Genomic DNA, 15,811 nt, shown 5'->3' with positions numbered 1-15,811 from the left:
TATATTGGCATGGACCACGAATGATTCCTGGTTGGCAGTTTAAAGTGTGCATTTGGTGCAGACACACTCTACTATAGTTTTCATGTCAATCAAAACATGCAACAACAAACTGATGATTTGGTCACATAAATGACTGGATTTAAGTTTGAAAGATTTTGTTTCCAGTTAAGATGCTCACTAGTTGGGTGTAGAATGTGGAGTTAATGTTTATTTTTGTGAAGCAATATTTTTAGTCTAACTTTAACAACCAACTGGGTAATGAAAAGAACCCAGCTGGTCATGAAACTGTCACTTCATAAAAGAAGTCATACGCTCAAGCAATATTCTGAGATATTTTGTTTAGGTTTCTATAGAAACTGATGACCTTGAACACCTGAAAGGCAGCAAAGGCGACGCCATCAAAACTGATCCGGATTCTGTCGTCCACAGAGGGTTCAAGGGGCAGCAGAATCGAGAGCATGGGTGTGAAAAGCACGCTCACGCAGAGAAGACATTCTAAACTCTTTTACTATCGTTGTCCGGCAGGAGTTCAGGAAGCGACTGTTTGACACATTTGGTGTGTGGTAAGATGATGTCTTTCTAAATGCAAAAACTTTGTGCAATGCTTTTTTCAGATTGGGGGATTTTGCTGAAGCCAATCAGACATTTCAAAATTCAGGATGTTTAAAAGATCCAAGTTGTCGGAAGGCACCGGAAATGGACAAGGTGAGATTAAAGATCTTCAAATGTGGTGATACTTTTGATATCCAACTTTAATACTGGACAGGTTTTAGTGTGGTGACGGCATTCAAGGTCGTTTATGGAACACATTTTTGGCCTTGACAATGACAGTCAAAGCCATTGAAGAAGTGGTGTGGTTTCATTGCTGCAGCCTCACTACAACCATCTGGTGGGAACCTATGACGTTTCAGCTAGTTGGTACATTCCCCATGTGCTTTGAAGGACTTCTACCAGAGGTAGAAACAAAATGACAGTTGATACCTCTAGTGAGGTGCGTATGTCTTTCAGTACCTGTCTCTACAGTATGTGTTTTTTAATGGACTGGGTGACCCGTGTCTCTCGCTCAATGCCACTTACCTGGACAGTGGCCTCCTACAAGCCTAGCATTGTTAATGAAAGAAGGTCAGGCTCATTAACATAACACTAGTACTGCATATAAATTGCTTTAGAGACAGAGTCAGGTTGATACTCCCTGCGCTGTACTTCACCACCTTGTCACAAACGTTTGACATCATCCCACAGTGTCTTGTAAAGGAGCTCCTTCAGGAATTACAACATACGCCAGCACCAACCAACGGTGTCAGACTCCCTCAGTCCATCTTGTACGTCACATCAACTCATGAGGCTCAGATCATTGTCCACCTCTCACAACTGATCCAGCACTACCTTCGTCCTCAATTGTGACTTTACCTAAGACTGATACACCGGAACACATTCACATTCCTGAACAAGGACATTCATCCAAGTGAACCAGTTTTAACAGTTCCAGAAACTTTAACAAGTTACAATGAGGCCAGAAACAAGACGAGCCCAAAAATGAACCTCCTCAGGACAGATGCTAACTGTGGTCTTGCTCATGTGCTCCAATAGATGGTGGTGGCGAAAACTGTCAAGAAGGTAGGACTAGGGGAACCTACAGGAGTTCATTTGTATTCTTCACAGACGCATGGGTATTAATGACTCACAAGAGACAGTGGCAACACAGGCTTTAACAAAAGGTAAAAGAAAATAACCTTCCTTTTTACAACGTGGTGCTGTCTGACACGCTAACCGTTATTCATGTTGAACATATATACGTGAGTATATATGTCAGGGAGTCAAGACACAAAGAGAAAGAACGTATGCTTGGTTTGACATCGATTCTGTGTTTATCCATTTCACAAGTCCAAAGTGATGTCACTGACATTTCATTTTCCAATTGCGACACAGTGGGGATCAAGAAGAAATCCAGGGTCCCCGGGGTGATGATTACACAGTTTATCGAGACGCTGCCGGAGGGAAAGACACATCCAGATTTTACACGAAAGCCGATCGCTTTGACCATCCAGGAGGGTAAGATTGGCGAAAAAGATTCCATCCCGCTCAGTGAAATCATAAATAAAAGTGTACATTACAACAATAGGACAACCTTCAATTTATATTTATTTAAACATTCCGGACCAACCACCATTGTTTTTTCGAAAAATTGTTTTCATTGAATAAGAAACGAATGAAAGCAGACTTTGTTTGCGTTTCTGTCTCCCCCTACAGGTAAGTTTGCCTTTTTCAAAGCGATTGTCACCGGAGACCCAACGCCAACGGTAACATGGAGCCGCAATAATGGCGATGTGTCTGACACGGCGAGATACCAGACCACATATGACCCCGTCACCAATGAGCACAAACTTGAGGTCAGAATCAGAAGATGTCTCTATGCTCCATGTGTGGATGGCAGTTAAGTTCACTTGAAACTTGATGTGAGATAATATTAACATTTCCCCTGTGAGAAGCGTAGAAGTGGCCCGTGTATTTCTGTATGTGTACGTGTATTTCACTCTTTTCGTTGTCCTGCAGATGCCCAATGTAATGCCAGATCAGGCTGACACCTACAAATGCTTCGCTGTAAATGAATTTGGACAAGCCATGGTCACAGTGCTTCTAAATGTGATTGAAGGTCAAATAATAAAATAACTTAATTCCAAAAGAAATTGCCCATAATCCATCTATTCCATTTAACTTGTTGACAATGTGCTGTGTTTCAGTTGGCTTCAAAAAAAATAAAGCGGAACTCAGGCCTGAGGAGTCTGACGGCATGTCAATGCCTGTGCTGAAAAGGAAAAGGTTGATTTGATTTTGTATTCCGGCGACAAGTTAGTCTTGAAATTAATCACACCTCAATCTCAATTCTAGCAAAATCCGTCCCAAGTCTGAGCAAGCAGAGAGAAAGGAAGGAGAAATCGACCCCAAATTCTGGGAGCTCTTGATAAGTGCTGATAAAAAGGACTACGAAAGCATTTGCGCAGAGTTCGGAGTCACAGACTTTCGTTGGATGCTGAAGAAGCTGAATGAAATGAAGAAGGAGCGAGAGGAGGAACAAGCCACGGTGAAGTGGACCGAGTCTCCTTCTGCATGACATGCTATCGACAATACCATTACTGATCACCCACTTTGTTTTACAGTTTGTCAAAAGCCTGTCAAACTTGAGGCCCATTCATGTCAATGCAGACAACACAGCATCATTTGAGATCGATATGGACCTCATCGAGCCGAGCAGCAGGATATTTCTGTACAAGGTTGGTGTCAGAGTTTATGTAGTTTAGGGTGCTGTGGAGACTTGATCAGGAGGATTTGTTTGGAGCAGGCAACTTAAGATTCTAGGCAGAATAATAAACAAAAACACTCATTTAGCAGTCATTTAACAGGTCCCTTCATGGCAGGCTTTTAGAGAGGATTTTCAGACAGGGTGTTCTCATGTCCATCAGCTATACCAGCGCTCTTCCATGCCTAGTCGACCGACCAAATGTGAGTGTCGCCACTTGTGATGTGGAAAAGTACGGAATTTTTCCCGAAAACAAACATGCCTGCAATAGTTAAAGCCACTAGTCTACAAAGGCATGAGAATCTTGCCAACCTTTTGTGAGCATGTTGCTTCTGGTATCAAGTAGCAATTGTACAACTACTACACCATTACCACAGCTATTTAACACTGAGAGCAGAAGCTCCGCAGGAGTGCATGCCTTCAGTGATTGCAGACCTGTTTACATCTTTTCTTTACAGGATGGTGAAATGGTTCCATACACAAAGGAACTGGGGGAGAAGATGAAACACAGCCTAAAGCAAGTGGGCAAGAAGTACATTTTCAGTGTGAGAGAACTGATGCCAGATGACGCTGGACTCTACCAGCTGGATGTAGAAGACGTGAATATGTTTTCCACCGATTTTAAAAGTAGGTAGAATACCTTACAAAATATGATCCATAGATACAATTCTGCTGAATATAGAGATTGAATTCATGTATTTCAGTTCCCATGGTGGAATTCCTTGTGAAGATTCAGGAAGTGAAAGCCGTGGAACGACAAGATGCTGTTTTTGAGTGTGTGCTGACCAACCCCTTCTCCAAGATCTTGTGGTTTGGAAAAAATCTCCCTCTGGAACAAGGGGACAAATATGATATTGAGGTTTCAGAGGACAAGCTGATCCACAGGCTGGTGGTGAAAGACTGCTTGGTTGTGGACAAAGGGATTTACTCTGCCTGCGCTGGGATCAAATCCTGCAACGCTTGGCTTTTGGTTGAAGGCAGGTTATTGCGGTGCCTTTACTGATCACTGAGATGAGACATCAATATTTCATTTGATCTGTTTTCATTTTCTAGCTGATAAGGAAGCAACAAATGGTAAGAAATCCGCCAGGAAGACCACACGGGCGGGAGGCTCTGGTGAGGACCTGGCGAAGATCGCCCAGGAGCAGCAGCAGAAATTAGAGAAGGAGAGAGGAGAGATTCAAGAAAAGATTAAAGCAGCGAAAGAAGCTAGAGCGGAAGCTGAAGCAGCTGAAGCTGCCGCTAAACCCCCAGTCACCAAGGCTGCTAAAAATGCTGCCGGGAAGAAAGAAAAAGTCTCTGATGCAGGTATGAAAACCACACACTGCGTATTTAGAAAATGATCAGATTTGCATATTATATGTGAGTTACTTATTTACTTAAGTGAATTGAGTTAGTCTCAGAAATAAACATACTGGATGAATGTTGAATCCACGGGACATTAGAATCACAAGGCATTTCTTGTTTACTGCAGCCTAAGAAAAAAAAAGGTTGTGCTGTAATTGTTTTGTGCATGAATAGTTTAGTGTAAAATGCAGTACACTTCATAGTACTAAGTATGTCATCCGGTTGAGGGGGTTTATCCAGCAACATTTTTAACAAACGGCAACAGTACCAATAAAAGACACTTAACCAGCATAAGCTTAACCTTAGCTCCAAATCCTTCAATGTGTCTACTCTGTATCAGCAAATTTTGCTTATTTTTAGCTTATTTATTGTGAATTTTTTTTTCGACAGAGAGTGGTAATCAAGACTCTGGTTTAACTGATGACAAGGGTGAACATATTGGTAAGACACATGAGCACACACCTAGAAAACCAATGTAATACGTATATATGTGCTTACTTGTGGCAAACCTGCAGCTTTGGCAAACTTGAAGTCTAAATGTGACACATGTATCATTGTCTGGTTGACCTATTGGTCTTTTCAACAACTGCATTCCAACATTTATTATTTCATCAGTTTACATTCCACTTCAAATGCTCAGTGTTATGCCTGCTTTGTGTTATAGTGTCATGTTCGGTGTAGAACAGTGACAAAGGAACTAAGAATAAAATATAAATAATTAGACGGCTTCTGTGAGACTTTTGGGCAGCATCTCCCTCAAGTCGTATCAGCAGGATGCACTGGACTACATAAACATGACATGGTAAATAAGTGCACTCAATAAAGCAACAAAAGCGTGTTACAATAACATAGAGGCTATAAATAACAATTATCAACCAGAATTTTCTCCCTGATGACAAATATTCGGAATGTATGGATTGATTTAGATCAATAATGACAATACTGAACTTCAAAGTGGCATGTTATCTCTGAAAACAAATGAGTCAAATGAAGTCAAGAACAAAGAATCGCTGGCTGAGGTGTGGTACCACTAGTTACATTGTTTGTTGTGGTGCTAGCGGGTGTAAACTGGCCGACCCAGGAGGTGGCATGATTTTTTTCAAAAACTTGTACATTTTTACTTTCTCCTTGATCATTTTTTCCCATTACTTAATTATTCCCCACTTTATAATGGTGTGGCAAGTTGACGCCCATCTTAACCAGAAAGTTGTTTGAGTCCTGTGCATTTGTTTTCAGGCAGTGTTGCGCTTATTTGGATGTCTATAAATATGAACATTTTGTTGGAAAAACCATCTTGCGTAAAATAATGCCAGAGGGTGTTCTCTACATGACTACCTACTTTGTCTTCTTCCACACACTGCGTACATTAAAAGGGAATTAATTTTATTTTTATGCTCCCTAGAGCCAGAAATTGCCAGTGGACTCACTGATGTGTACGCTCCTCGAGGGAAATTAACTGAGTTACTTGTGAATATGAACATCGACTGTGATGCCGTTTGGTTTAAAGATGAAGAGCAGGTAAGATGATGTTTTGTTTTACAACTAGTGCTCTGATTGGCCTTGCTATAAAGCTTCATTTCACAAATGTGTTGAATGAACAGCATCCTCTCGTGAAATCCTGTTGTGAAAATAATTTTTGTCCCAAAAAAATGATGATACAAATGAAATGAATGAATGAAACCGAAAGTTAGGTAAGAAAGGTAGGCCATGAATTGTGAAATATGTCTGGCACAAAAGCAAATTGAAGTGTTTTATTGAGACTAGAATTTATTCCTTGCATCAGCAGGTTTGACACACTCGAGCAGATTGAGGCTGAGGAGTCAAAGCAGAATTGAGTATCAGTCTGCCCTTCAAATCAACGTTAATGACGACGGATTTCTGATTTTCTGAAGTATTTTAAGTTTTTTTGGGCCACATAAACTGTGTTGGCGGGCTTGATTTGGCCCCTAGGCCTTAAGTTTGACAAGTATACATTAAACAAGAAACTCTGACCAAGGACTTTTCTGAACTTTCCAACCTTTTTGCCTCTGGTTTTTCATAGTTAAAATCAGGCTCTGGGATCAGCCTCAGTAAAGATGGGAAATGTCACAAGCTGACAATCCAATCCTGTCAGGATGACAACGCTGGACTTTATCGTTTCGAATCTGGCTCCTGTCGTACACAAGGCAAAGTCGTAGTTGGAGGTATGTGTACACATCACATCTCATCGCAGGCAAATGATGCTGAATCAGGATTTAACTTACACGCATCTTTAACTCAATGATGACACTCCGCTTTTGAAATATGTTTCCTAGTGAATTTTTTAAATGAGAAAAAAAGTGTTAAACATGTACTCCGCCTTTCCAACCAATGATGCGCAATGGTATTCATTATATTACATGCATTTTTCATATCTTTCCATGTGTCATAGACATTCCGGAATTTGACCCTGACGATCTCCACAAGTTCTCCAGGCCAGTGACTGTGAAAGTTGGCCAGACCGCGGCGTTCAAGATGCCCTTCCCTCCTCAGGACGCCATGGCTGTAACTTGGTTTAGTAAAGGTTCGGAGCTCAAGGATGGAGGCGGAGTCAAGATTGTGAAAGAGCCCACCCACAGCCGGCTGCTGCTCAGGGACTGTCTGCGCACAGACACGGGGGAAATAAGAATACAACTCAGAAACCCATTTGGAATAGTGGAGGCCATCACTCAGCTCATTGTGCTCGGTAGGCAAACCCAAAGCAATCAATGGAAAATTGCGAATCATTCCAGTTAGAAATCTGAGATAAATACATCATTGATCATTTCTAAACTGAATTGTTTTCCACACAGATCGCCCGGGGCCTCCGGAGGGTCCGCTGGAGGTTGTCGAAACCACATCATCTGTAATTGAGATGAAATGGAGCCCGCCCACGGATGACGGCGGCGCCGCAGTCACTAACTACATTATAGAACGCCAGCAGGCAGGACAGTGTCTGTGGACGAAGCTCGGGGACGTCTCGGCTGAAAAGTTGACCTTCAGAGACAGGAACGTGACGCATGGCAAGAAATACAACTATCGTATCTATGCAGAAAACTCAGAGGGCCTCAGCAACTGCCTGGAAAATGCTGACAGCATCATGGCCGGCATAATGAGTGAGTGAAAATCTCCAGGCTCAGTGGTGCGCCTGCACACAGCCTGTTCTGTGTTTCTTTAGCCAGCGCTGCGCATAAACACATGGATCCGAATCTTGAAGTAGCAAGGTCTACTCCCCCTGTGTTCATGGTTTACATTACTTACATGACTTTCATGAGATGATCAAACCAAATATATGCCTTACCATGTACAAATTCTGAACTAAAGCTACTTGAGTTTGGAGGGCCCGGTCGATCGATGTTCTCCAATAAAAACAATAGTCACATCACAACACAAAAAAACTGAAGATTATCTTATTTGAAATATTAACACAATTATGTCTGATGGCACTCGTTCGTCATTCTCTATAGCACCAATTTAATAAATGTCAAAACTTTCTCCTCCTGTCATTGTTTTTCTATCGCTACTTTTTTTTCTTTTTTTTTCCACCGTTTTAAAAAATCCTGGCAGAAACCCCGTAATGATATAGCTGACATGGTGTTGATTCAAGTAGCAAACAACAGTAAAATGTATGCACAGCATACGCAGCATGTGGTGGTAAAATGACATGGAGTCAAGATTGTAGTGTAAAGCTTATGTGATTCATTATCCATCTTGCAGTACTCTCTGGACCCCCTGGAGCCCCAAAGGTTGTAAGTGCCTCTAAAACATGCATAGTCTTGACTTGGACCCCACCAGTTGATGACAGAGGTGTGCCAGTCATTGGTTACCAAATAGAGAAGCGAAAGAAGGACACAAACCAGTGGATTGCCTTGAATGCAGTTAATGAACCCATTGAAGGTTTGTGGCAAGAAATCACTTCAGTGTAAATGTTGTGCTTTCGAAGAGCTAACCACTGTATGTCACGCCCTCAGACGTGAAATATGCAGTTAAAGACATCACCGAGGGGGCAGAATACGAGTTCAGGGTTTCAGCGATTAATGAGTCAGGTTCTGGAGACCCCAGTCTTCCTTCTGCGATGGTGTGTGCCAAGAATCCCAACAGTAAGTTGTTCACTTAAATGCTGCCTAAATAGAGAGGCTGTACTTCTAATCTTCACCATTTCCACTCACATAGTGAGACCGTGTTTCAAAGACCCAGAAGACTTCATTGTTGTCAGAGCAGGCAATTCTGCGCGTGTCAACATCTGCTATGAGGTAGGAACATTCATCTTATAATTCAATAATAACTCTTAAGATCTATTTAATATAACTTCTCCAGCCATGTAATGTTATAGAATCGCTCACAAAACATTCGCTAAATTTTCTTTTTTCTGATCTCTGCAGGCAGAGCCCCCACCCACCATCACTTGGCTGAAGGATGACGAGCCAGTATCCCCCTGGATTAAAGTCATCAATTCAGAGGGAATGTCTCAGCTTGTTATTCCCTCCTCAAAACGCTCAGACTCCGCTATCTACACAATCGTAGCAAAAAACTCTGTTGGTGAAGCTTCCTTTGATGTCGAGGTTAGAGTGACAGGTAGGTACAGTGGACTATCAGATATTCGTGAATCTCTTGTTATTGATTCCTGTAAGATTGCATTGAGTAAATCCTAAGAGAAGATTGCATTGAGTAAAGTCGAGAATTTCTCGTGTTTTTTTTTTTTTTACTTCATGTAGTTTATATATAAAACAAACGGTATAAAACTACAAAAATAATGCAGTATTTCTCACCCAGCTGATAGCAGATGTTAAACGTCTGAATGAAATTTTGGCAACACATCCTCACTGCAATGGCACAATATATTAATGTTTGGGAAAATGGACTTTTGTGTCCAATGACGCCGCCAAAGGCAGCCTTCTGCATGTTGACACATTAGCCTTTCAATCGGAGCTCATGTCCCTCCAGCCACCGTATAACCAGAGTCACAAGCGGTGCATCACAGAAAAAAAGATGGATGTTGAGGTTGGGAAAGGCATTGGATGGCACTCATATAGCAACATATAACAAAATGTCAATTGCTGTTTAAAGTAGGGATGCTCCAATGAGGATTTTTGCTGCAGATCACTGATACAGATCTCATGGATTCTCATGGATGTAATCAAAATGATGAGACCTTCTGTGTCCATAATGTGAAAAAAATGAACTTTTAATCATTTTAATTCAGACATGTTTTATATACCTCTTCAAGGTGGCAAAAAATATAAAAACCTTGCAGAATGCCGTAATTATTCTGTCAAAAGGACAACTGAAAAAAATTTAATTCGATGTAAGACGTCGCAGGTGAATCTCTAGAGACAGTGCTAAATATTTACATACTGTTGTGTGACTCCCAGACAGGGAGCACTGCATTTATGAAAGTTTCCACTCCAGATGTTTTCAAAGGTTTCAGATTCAGTCAGCTTACGAACGTTGCACCTGTCTCCAAAACGCCGACGGATCTGGTTGTTTCCGTCTCCGCATAAATGACACCTGAGAAAGGCTGGTCATCTAGTTCTGTGAAATTAATAATTATTTCTTATCATTCCGAATGTCAGACCTGCGTCAGCTGTGCTAAGAGCCTGCTGAGGAACCAGCGGTCTCACTTTCATGAGCCCAGGAAACTCTCCGAGCTTCAAGTGCTGGCGCTTTAAATTGCGTGTTTAATTTGAAGGCACTTCCCTGCATAGAATTGTCCCGTGCATGTGCTGCAGGATGCAAACTTTACGTGACAAATTGAAAGAAGCTCCACACCAGACATGCCGCTACTTAATGAGCCGCCAGTTGGGAGGCGCATCACAAGCAGCGGGGCTTCATCACAGCACCGGCTGTCACACATGATCAGTTGTTGTGAACGGCATTCACCGATCACGCTAAAATCGGCGAATCATGATTGGTGGCCATTCGATCGGAGCGTCCCGAGTTTAAAGTCTCTCGAACACCGGGCCACACTCCCCAAGCTACACGTGAAGAAAGACTTTTTTCTGTTGAAGCGCTTAAGCATCAACATGCAGCGCGGATGACGCCTTCGGTGTAAGCATGGGACACAGAAGTCCACTTCCCCGACAACAATATATTGCACCATGGGAGTGAGCATGGGTTGAGGCCTAGCCCAAATCCTGACCTAAATCCCATTGAGATCCTGAGACATTTCCTGAGACATAGCCCAACCACAATTATGGGCCTATTTCTGTTGATGGTTGCGGGAGTGCTGGAGCCTATCCCAGCAGTCATTGGGCGAGAGACAGGAATACACCCTGGACAGGTCGCCAGTCCATCGCAGGACACACACACCATTCACACATACACAATTTTAGAGTGTCCAATTAACCTAGTGAGCATCTCTTTGAACTGGGGGAGGAAATTGGGGTACCCGGAGAAAACCCACGCACACACAGGGAGAACATGCAAACTCCATGCCGAAAAGCCACCGGTTCGACGCTGGAATTGAACTTGCAATCTACTAAATGCAAGGCGAGAATGGTAGCCACTAAGCCATCGTGTGGCTCAATCTGAAACATTTAAGGATGAATAACAGGATGGGTGAACTTACAGAACAATTACAAGACCTAAAAAAACATTGAGACCAATGTCTGGATACCACTCTTTCAAATTAGAGAGCCTGACTGCAGTGTTGAATGGTTCCTAATCCCAACACACATGGATTGCATCCAAATTCAACTCTCTGTCTAATATGTCTACAGATGAGCCCAAAAGTCCAGGACCAGTGGAACTGGAGCAGACGGTACATGGAAGGCTGCTCATTTCATGGGCACCGTCTCCAGACCAAGACCTGGACGACAGATTGTACTATGTGGTCTCACAATACGAATCCAACTCCAGGGTGTGGAAGACAGTGGCCGATCGACTCTTCACCAACACATACACTGCTAATAACATTCAGGACGGGTTGGAGTACCATTTCCGGATCTATGCCAAGAACGATATGGGGCTGTCAGATCCATCACAATCACCCACGTGGGGTGTAAACAGCACCAGAGGTGGGCTACTTGGATTTATAGAAGAGTAACGATTAATGAGTGCAAGTAACACTCTGTTTAACATGCACATAAGTTTGTTGAGATGGGGGTCAGCATTTAGCCATTTTTAAATTGCTAAATAGCACTTTGTAAGAATGTTTGTTGCAGCCTAGATGAATGAGTAATGTGAAAAGGCTGTAGATACATTTGACCCCTGCGCTGAAGATAGTTCTACGCTGGAAATGCCCTGAGAGAAGAATGTGGGCGCGTTTCACTCGTCCACCCTGCGTGTGAGGAGATGTGCATAATAAGGGCGAAAGTTGCTACAATGAGTACAAAGGTGAAGGTTTTTTTTTTGGGAAAAAAAAGAAGAAGAAGGGTGGCAGTGTTACGATTACGGGTCAGAAGCGATCGCAAGATACAGACCAGCTTCATTTTTGTTTTAACAGCATAATTGGCACATCTGTGTGGGATATGAATACAGAAACAACCGGAGACATAATTGCATCATTACAAATTCACATATTTTCACATCATTCCAATGGCTTCCAAAGGCGGACAAGCGAAAATCCAGTGTGAATAAAGGAAAACTTCAGTCATAGCTGTGGTGACGGAACCAGTTCCACATTCACCTCTGCAGTTGCTTGAGTCTTCTGGCAAATGGACCAGACCACATTCACTCTGATGTGATGAACACAAAAAAGAGGAACTTGACAACAGTGCAAAACCCTCCATACAAAATGTTTTAATCAGTTTCCTCTTCCTTCCTTTAGTTCCCATTATAACTAACGGAATCTGCTCCTCGGAGATAAGCTTTGAGCGGCCTCCTTCAATTCTGGTTCCACTGAAGGTGCAAACGCCACCCAGAGGTTACCAAGTCTTTATGACATGCGCAGTGAGGGGATGCCCCACGCCGTCCGTGTACTGGTACCTCAACGACGTCTGCATCAATGATGATAACAACTACTACTTCACCAACTCGTACGGAGTGTGCTCCATGTACATACTGCGAGTCAGGTCAGAGGACAGCGGGGATTATAAGGTGGTGGCGGTTAATTCTTTTGGCCAAGCGGAGTGTTCAACAAAGCTCACTGTAAAAGGTAACTAGTCACCAAAAACTTTCTTAAGTGTTACCAATGGTAATGGTACAGAAACTCTTCTTATATCTGTTTTATCTTCCAGACTGATGAGCTCAAAAGAAAACAGTGGAAACCTATGCAAGAAAAGAAAAGAAAGAGAAAAAAGTGCCTCTTCTGAAATGTTTCTGATATTTGTGATGTGTATCAAAGAGTATTTTAATAAACATGTGTCCACGATGAAGTCTTACATATGTGTTTTGCTTCTTATATTCAATACACACACAACCCATCAGCCATAGTGGAAGAGCAGATATTTCAAGCATGAGTTCAGTAGCACACATAGGTAATTTTAGAGGTCATGACACCATGTACATCAGATTACTACATTAAGTCCTCTCTTTTATTGCCATTCCATATATATCCATCTAATCTCACTAGTAAATAAGAACTTAAAGGTTACAGATCTTGAATTTCATTTTTTTACAACGACGGTTGAATGACCATGACAGGGGAGGCCATCAGTCAAACCATAGCATCAATATTTATACCGGGGCTGCAAGGGAAACAGCTGAGCGTTGAATATACTACGACTTGTTTTGCTACACTATTAATTACAAGGCAATAAATAGACCTGTCACATAAACCACACTTCACTTTTTTTGTGTTGGGAAACAAAAATTGTATTGTGAGAGTGTGACACTCAATCTTAGGTTGGGGTCCAGGTTGTGACCATGAGGTTTTCCAGGCATTCTTCCAAAGTACTAAACAGCATTGTCCTCTCTTGCCTCTCTGTTTTGATGGATCGGAGGTTTTCGACAAAACCAAGGGAGGAATGCATCAACAAACAGGAGCTTAGCTGTGTGTGGAGAGACACAGGCACACAGGCCTATCATCGACAGCTTGGTCACACACTGCTGGACGGCTTCTGTCTCTTCAATTAACATTTGCTGTAAGTCAGCCAACACAGTTGTGCCGGTCACTCTGTAAACCAACAGCAACGTCCAAGCTGATCCAAGTGTTCAATGGGGTCAAGGGCAGGATAGCTTGAGGGCCATTACACTTCTTTCACTTCTAAATTCTTGAGGTAGCCTGTAAGGCAGTATCTGTGGCGACATGGGATCAACAGTGGTTACAAATCTCCTCACAACATAACAAGAGACACTTTAAATATAGTTAGACTATAATTATTTCTTTTTAACTATTGATGGGACTATGGCCAATGTTGTGGTATTTGTACCATCATATGGCCCTATGTAGGTCAATAAATGGCCAAATGTATGATTCCTTGATCATTCAGAGAATGAATGTTTGTATTCATTCACAAATGAGGTGTTACAGATTATTTTTCTTATATCAGATTACGTAGGATTGAAAACTAAAATGCAATGCTTTCTTTTCACTTTTTTCATACAATGTGGAACTAAAGGAAGAGAATTAAAATGCAGTTTGGAAAATGTGTTTCCTATTTTATTATCAGATCAAAAAGGTGTCTTCAATCTGAAAATGAAACAGCATTTCCCATCATGCTTTTTTGACAGTTCAAATTGAATCTGGTAGCTTTTTGAAAATCTGCAATGACTTTTTCTACTTCATTTAAATTCTGTCACAAAATAAGCAGTCATGAAGAAAAAATGAAAATGCAGACAGCTGATTTTTCATTTTATTTATCAGTCAAAATATGCATCTTAGGCTGTAAATGAAGAACCATTTGCAGTCATGCCTTTTAATTTGGATTATTGGTCATAATTCCATACCTGCAAAGACAAATTTTACTAGAACACATCAGTAGGCTTGTTATTCCAGTCGTGACATGTATTCGATAATTCGATATGATCATTTTGATCCTGTGGTCCGACAAACCTAGATTTCCTGCCTGTCAACACTGTTGCCTGACACATCTTCACTGACTGATCCCCCAAAGGAAACTCATGCCAAAACACTGGCTTTGACCACGGCATGCATTTACTGTGGCATTGCTTCAATAAGCTTCTGCGAGGTCACAAGATTTGTTTTCAAACTGGCTTTAAGTTTTCAGCAAGCTCTTTTATTGATGACCGGAGAGTCTGACCACTGCTCTGAGCCTTCTCCAGCACATCCCTAGGATTCGCAGAATGGTTAAGGCCTGGTCTCTGTGGGGCCAACCCATGAGAGAAAATTAATGTAGCCTGTCATAGCTTGACTTGACAACTCCTGGCATTGTCATCACGGAATATACTGTAACTGAGCCATCACGAAAGACAATGTATTCAAGTCTGTTGACCTCGTTGTAGCTGGACCTTTTCTTTTTTTTTTTTTTTTTTTTTTGTCCAGCCAGTACAACCATTTTAATGTGACCTGAAAACAGCGCCAAGATTGCTGAAACAAATTGTAATTCCTGATCACATTTGGTGTTGAAAGCTGAGCTCCATCAACAGGTCAACAATAAAAGAGGAATGAGTCACACTTTCCGACCTTGTGGTCTTCAGGGCAGTATAAAAAAAATTGAGTTGAAATGTCTAGAGTTACTATTCAAGCTGTCCAGATTAGTCATGGCTGTTTAACGTCTGACAATATTAGCACGAAAACGTACTGGCTTCTCACTACTCGCAATCCCATTTTAGAGCTCTGCCAAAGCCTCCAGTGTGACTAAGCTAACACCATGGATTACTCTGTAAGGAAAACCAACAGCTAATAGTTACAGATAGCTCCTTCCTATAATCCACATATTATTTTTCCAAATAAAATAGATCATGTTAGTGTCTGGTGGCTAGTAAAACACACATCAAGACTGATCGTATGACTTGGAGCTGGTGCTCCTGCCACTCACAGGCAGTGCCTGAGTTTGTTTGCCTGGACATTGTATCCAAAACAGTCGACTTATAATTGGGCATTGTAAGAGCACCAAATCAAAAATAGAATTTCAGATTATGAATCAAACAAAATCAAAACAAGTGAAACTTGTGGTGAGTGTACTGTGCGACTGACATCGGCCCACCATTCCCAAAGGTGTAAATCCCTCGACGTGTCCGATGCCAGATTGAATGAACAGTCATAATGTATTTCCAGTGAAGTTATCACTTTCACACGGGAAGCAAACAAGAAACGCCCCACCCACC

General features: G+C 41.9%; 1 protein-coding gene across 1 annotated transcript; it reads left to right on the top strand.

Moving 5' to 3' along the window:
• The first annotated feature begins 659 nt into the window (after positions 1-659).
• Positions 660-12,926, top strand: LOC128760836 (immunoglobulin-like and fibronectin type III domain-containing protein 1). The gene is made up of 22 exons (XM_053868522.1): positions 660-705; positions 1,930-2,052; positions 2,251-2,390; positions 2,554-2,653; positions 2,742-2,820; positions 2,890-3,082; positions 3,159-3,272; positions 3,757-3,925; positions 4,003-4,275; positions 4,352-4,606; positions 5,036-5,086; positions 6,048-6,163; positions 6,687-6,828; positions 7,056-7,349; positions 7,456-7,758; positions 8,360-8,539; positions 8,614-8,742; positions 8,816-8,895; positions 9,025-9,217; positions 11,362-11,658; positions 12,411-12,737; positions 12,820-12,926. Exons 1-22 carry the CDS (start codon positions 660-662, stop codon positions 12,822-12,824), a joined length of 3,609 nt encoding a protein of 1,202 aa, XP_053724497.1. The 3' UTR covers positions 12,825-12,926.
• The last annotated feature ends 2,885 nt before the right edge of the window (positions 12,927-15,811 follow it).

The sequence above is a fragment of the Synchiropus splendidus genome, chromosome 6, assembly GCF_027744825.2.
Source record: "Synchiropus splendidus isolate RoL2022-P1 chromosome 6, RoL_Sspl_1.0, whole genome shotgun sequence".
Classification (NCBI taxonomy): domain Eukaryota; kingdom Metazoa; phylum Chordata; class Actinopteri; order Syngnathiformes; family Callionymidae; genus Synchiropus; species Synchiropus splendidus.
This window is presented reverse-complemented; position numbering and strand designations above follow the sequence as displayed.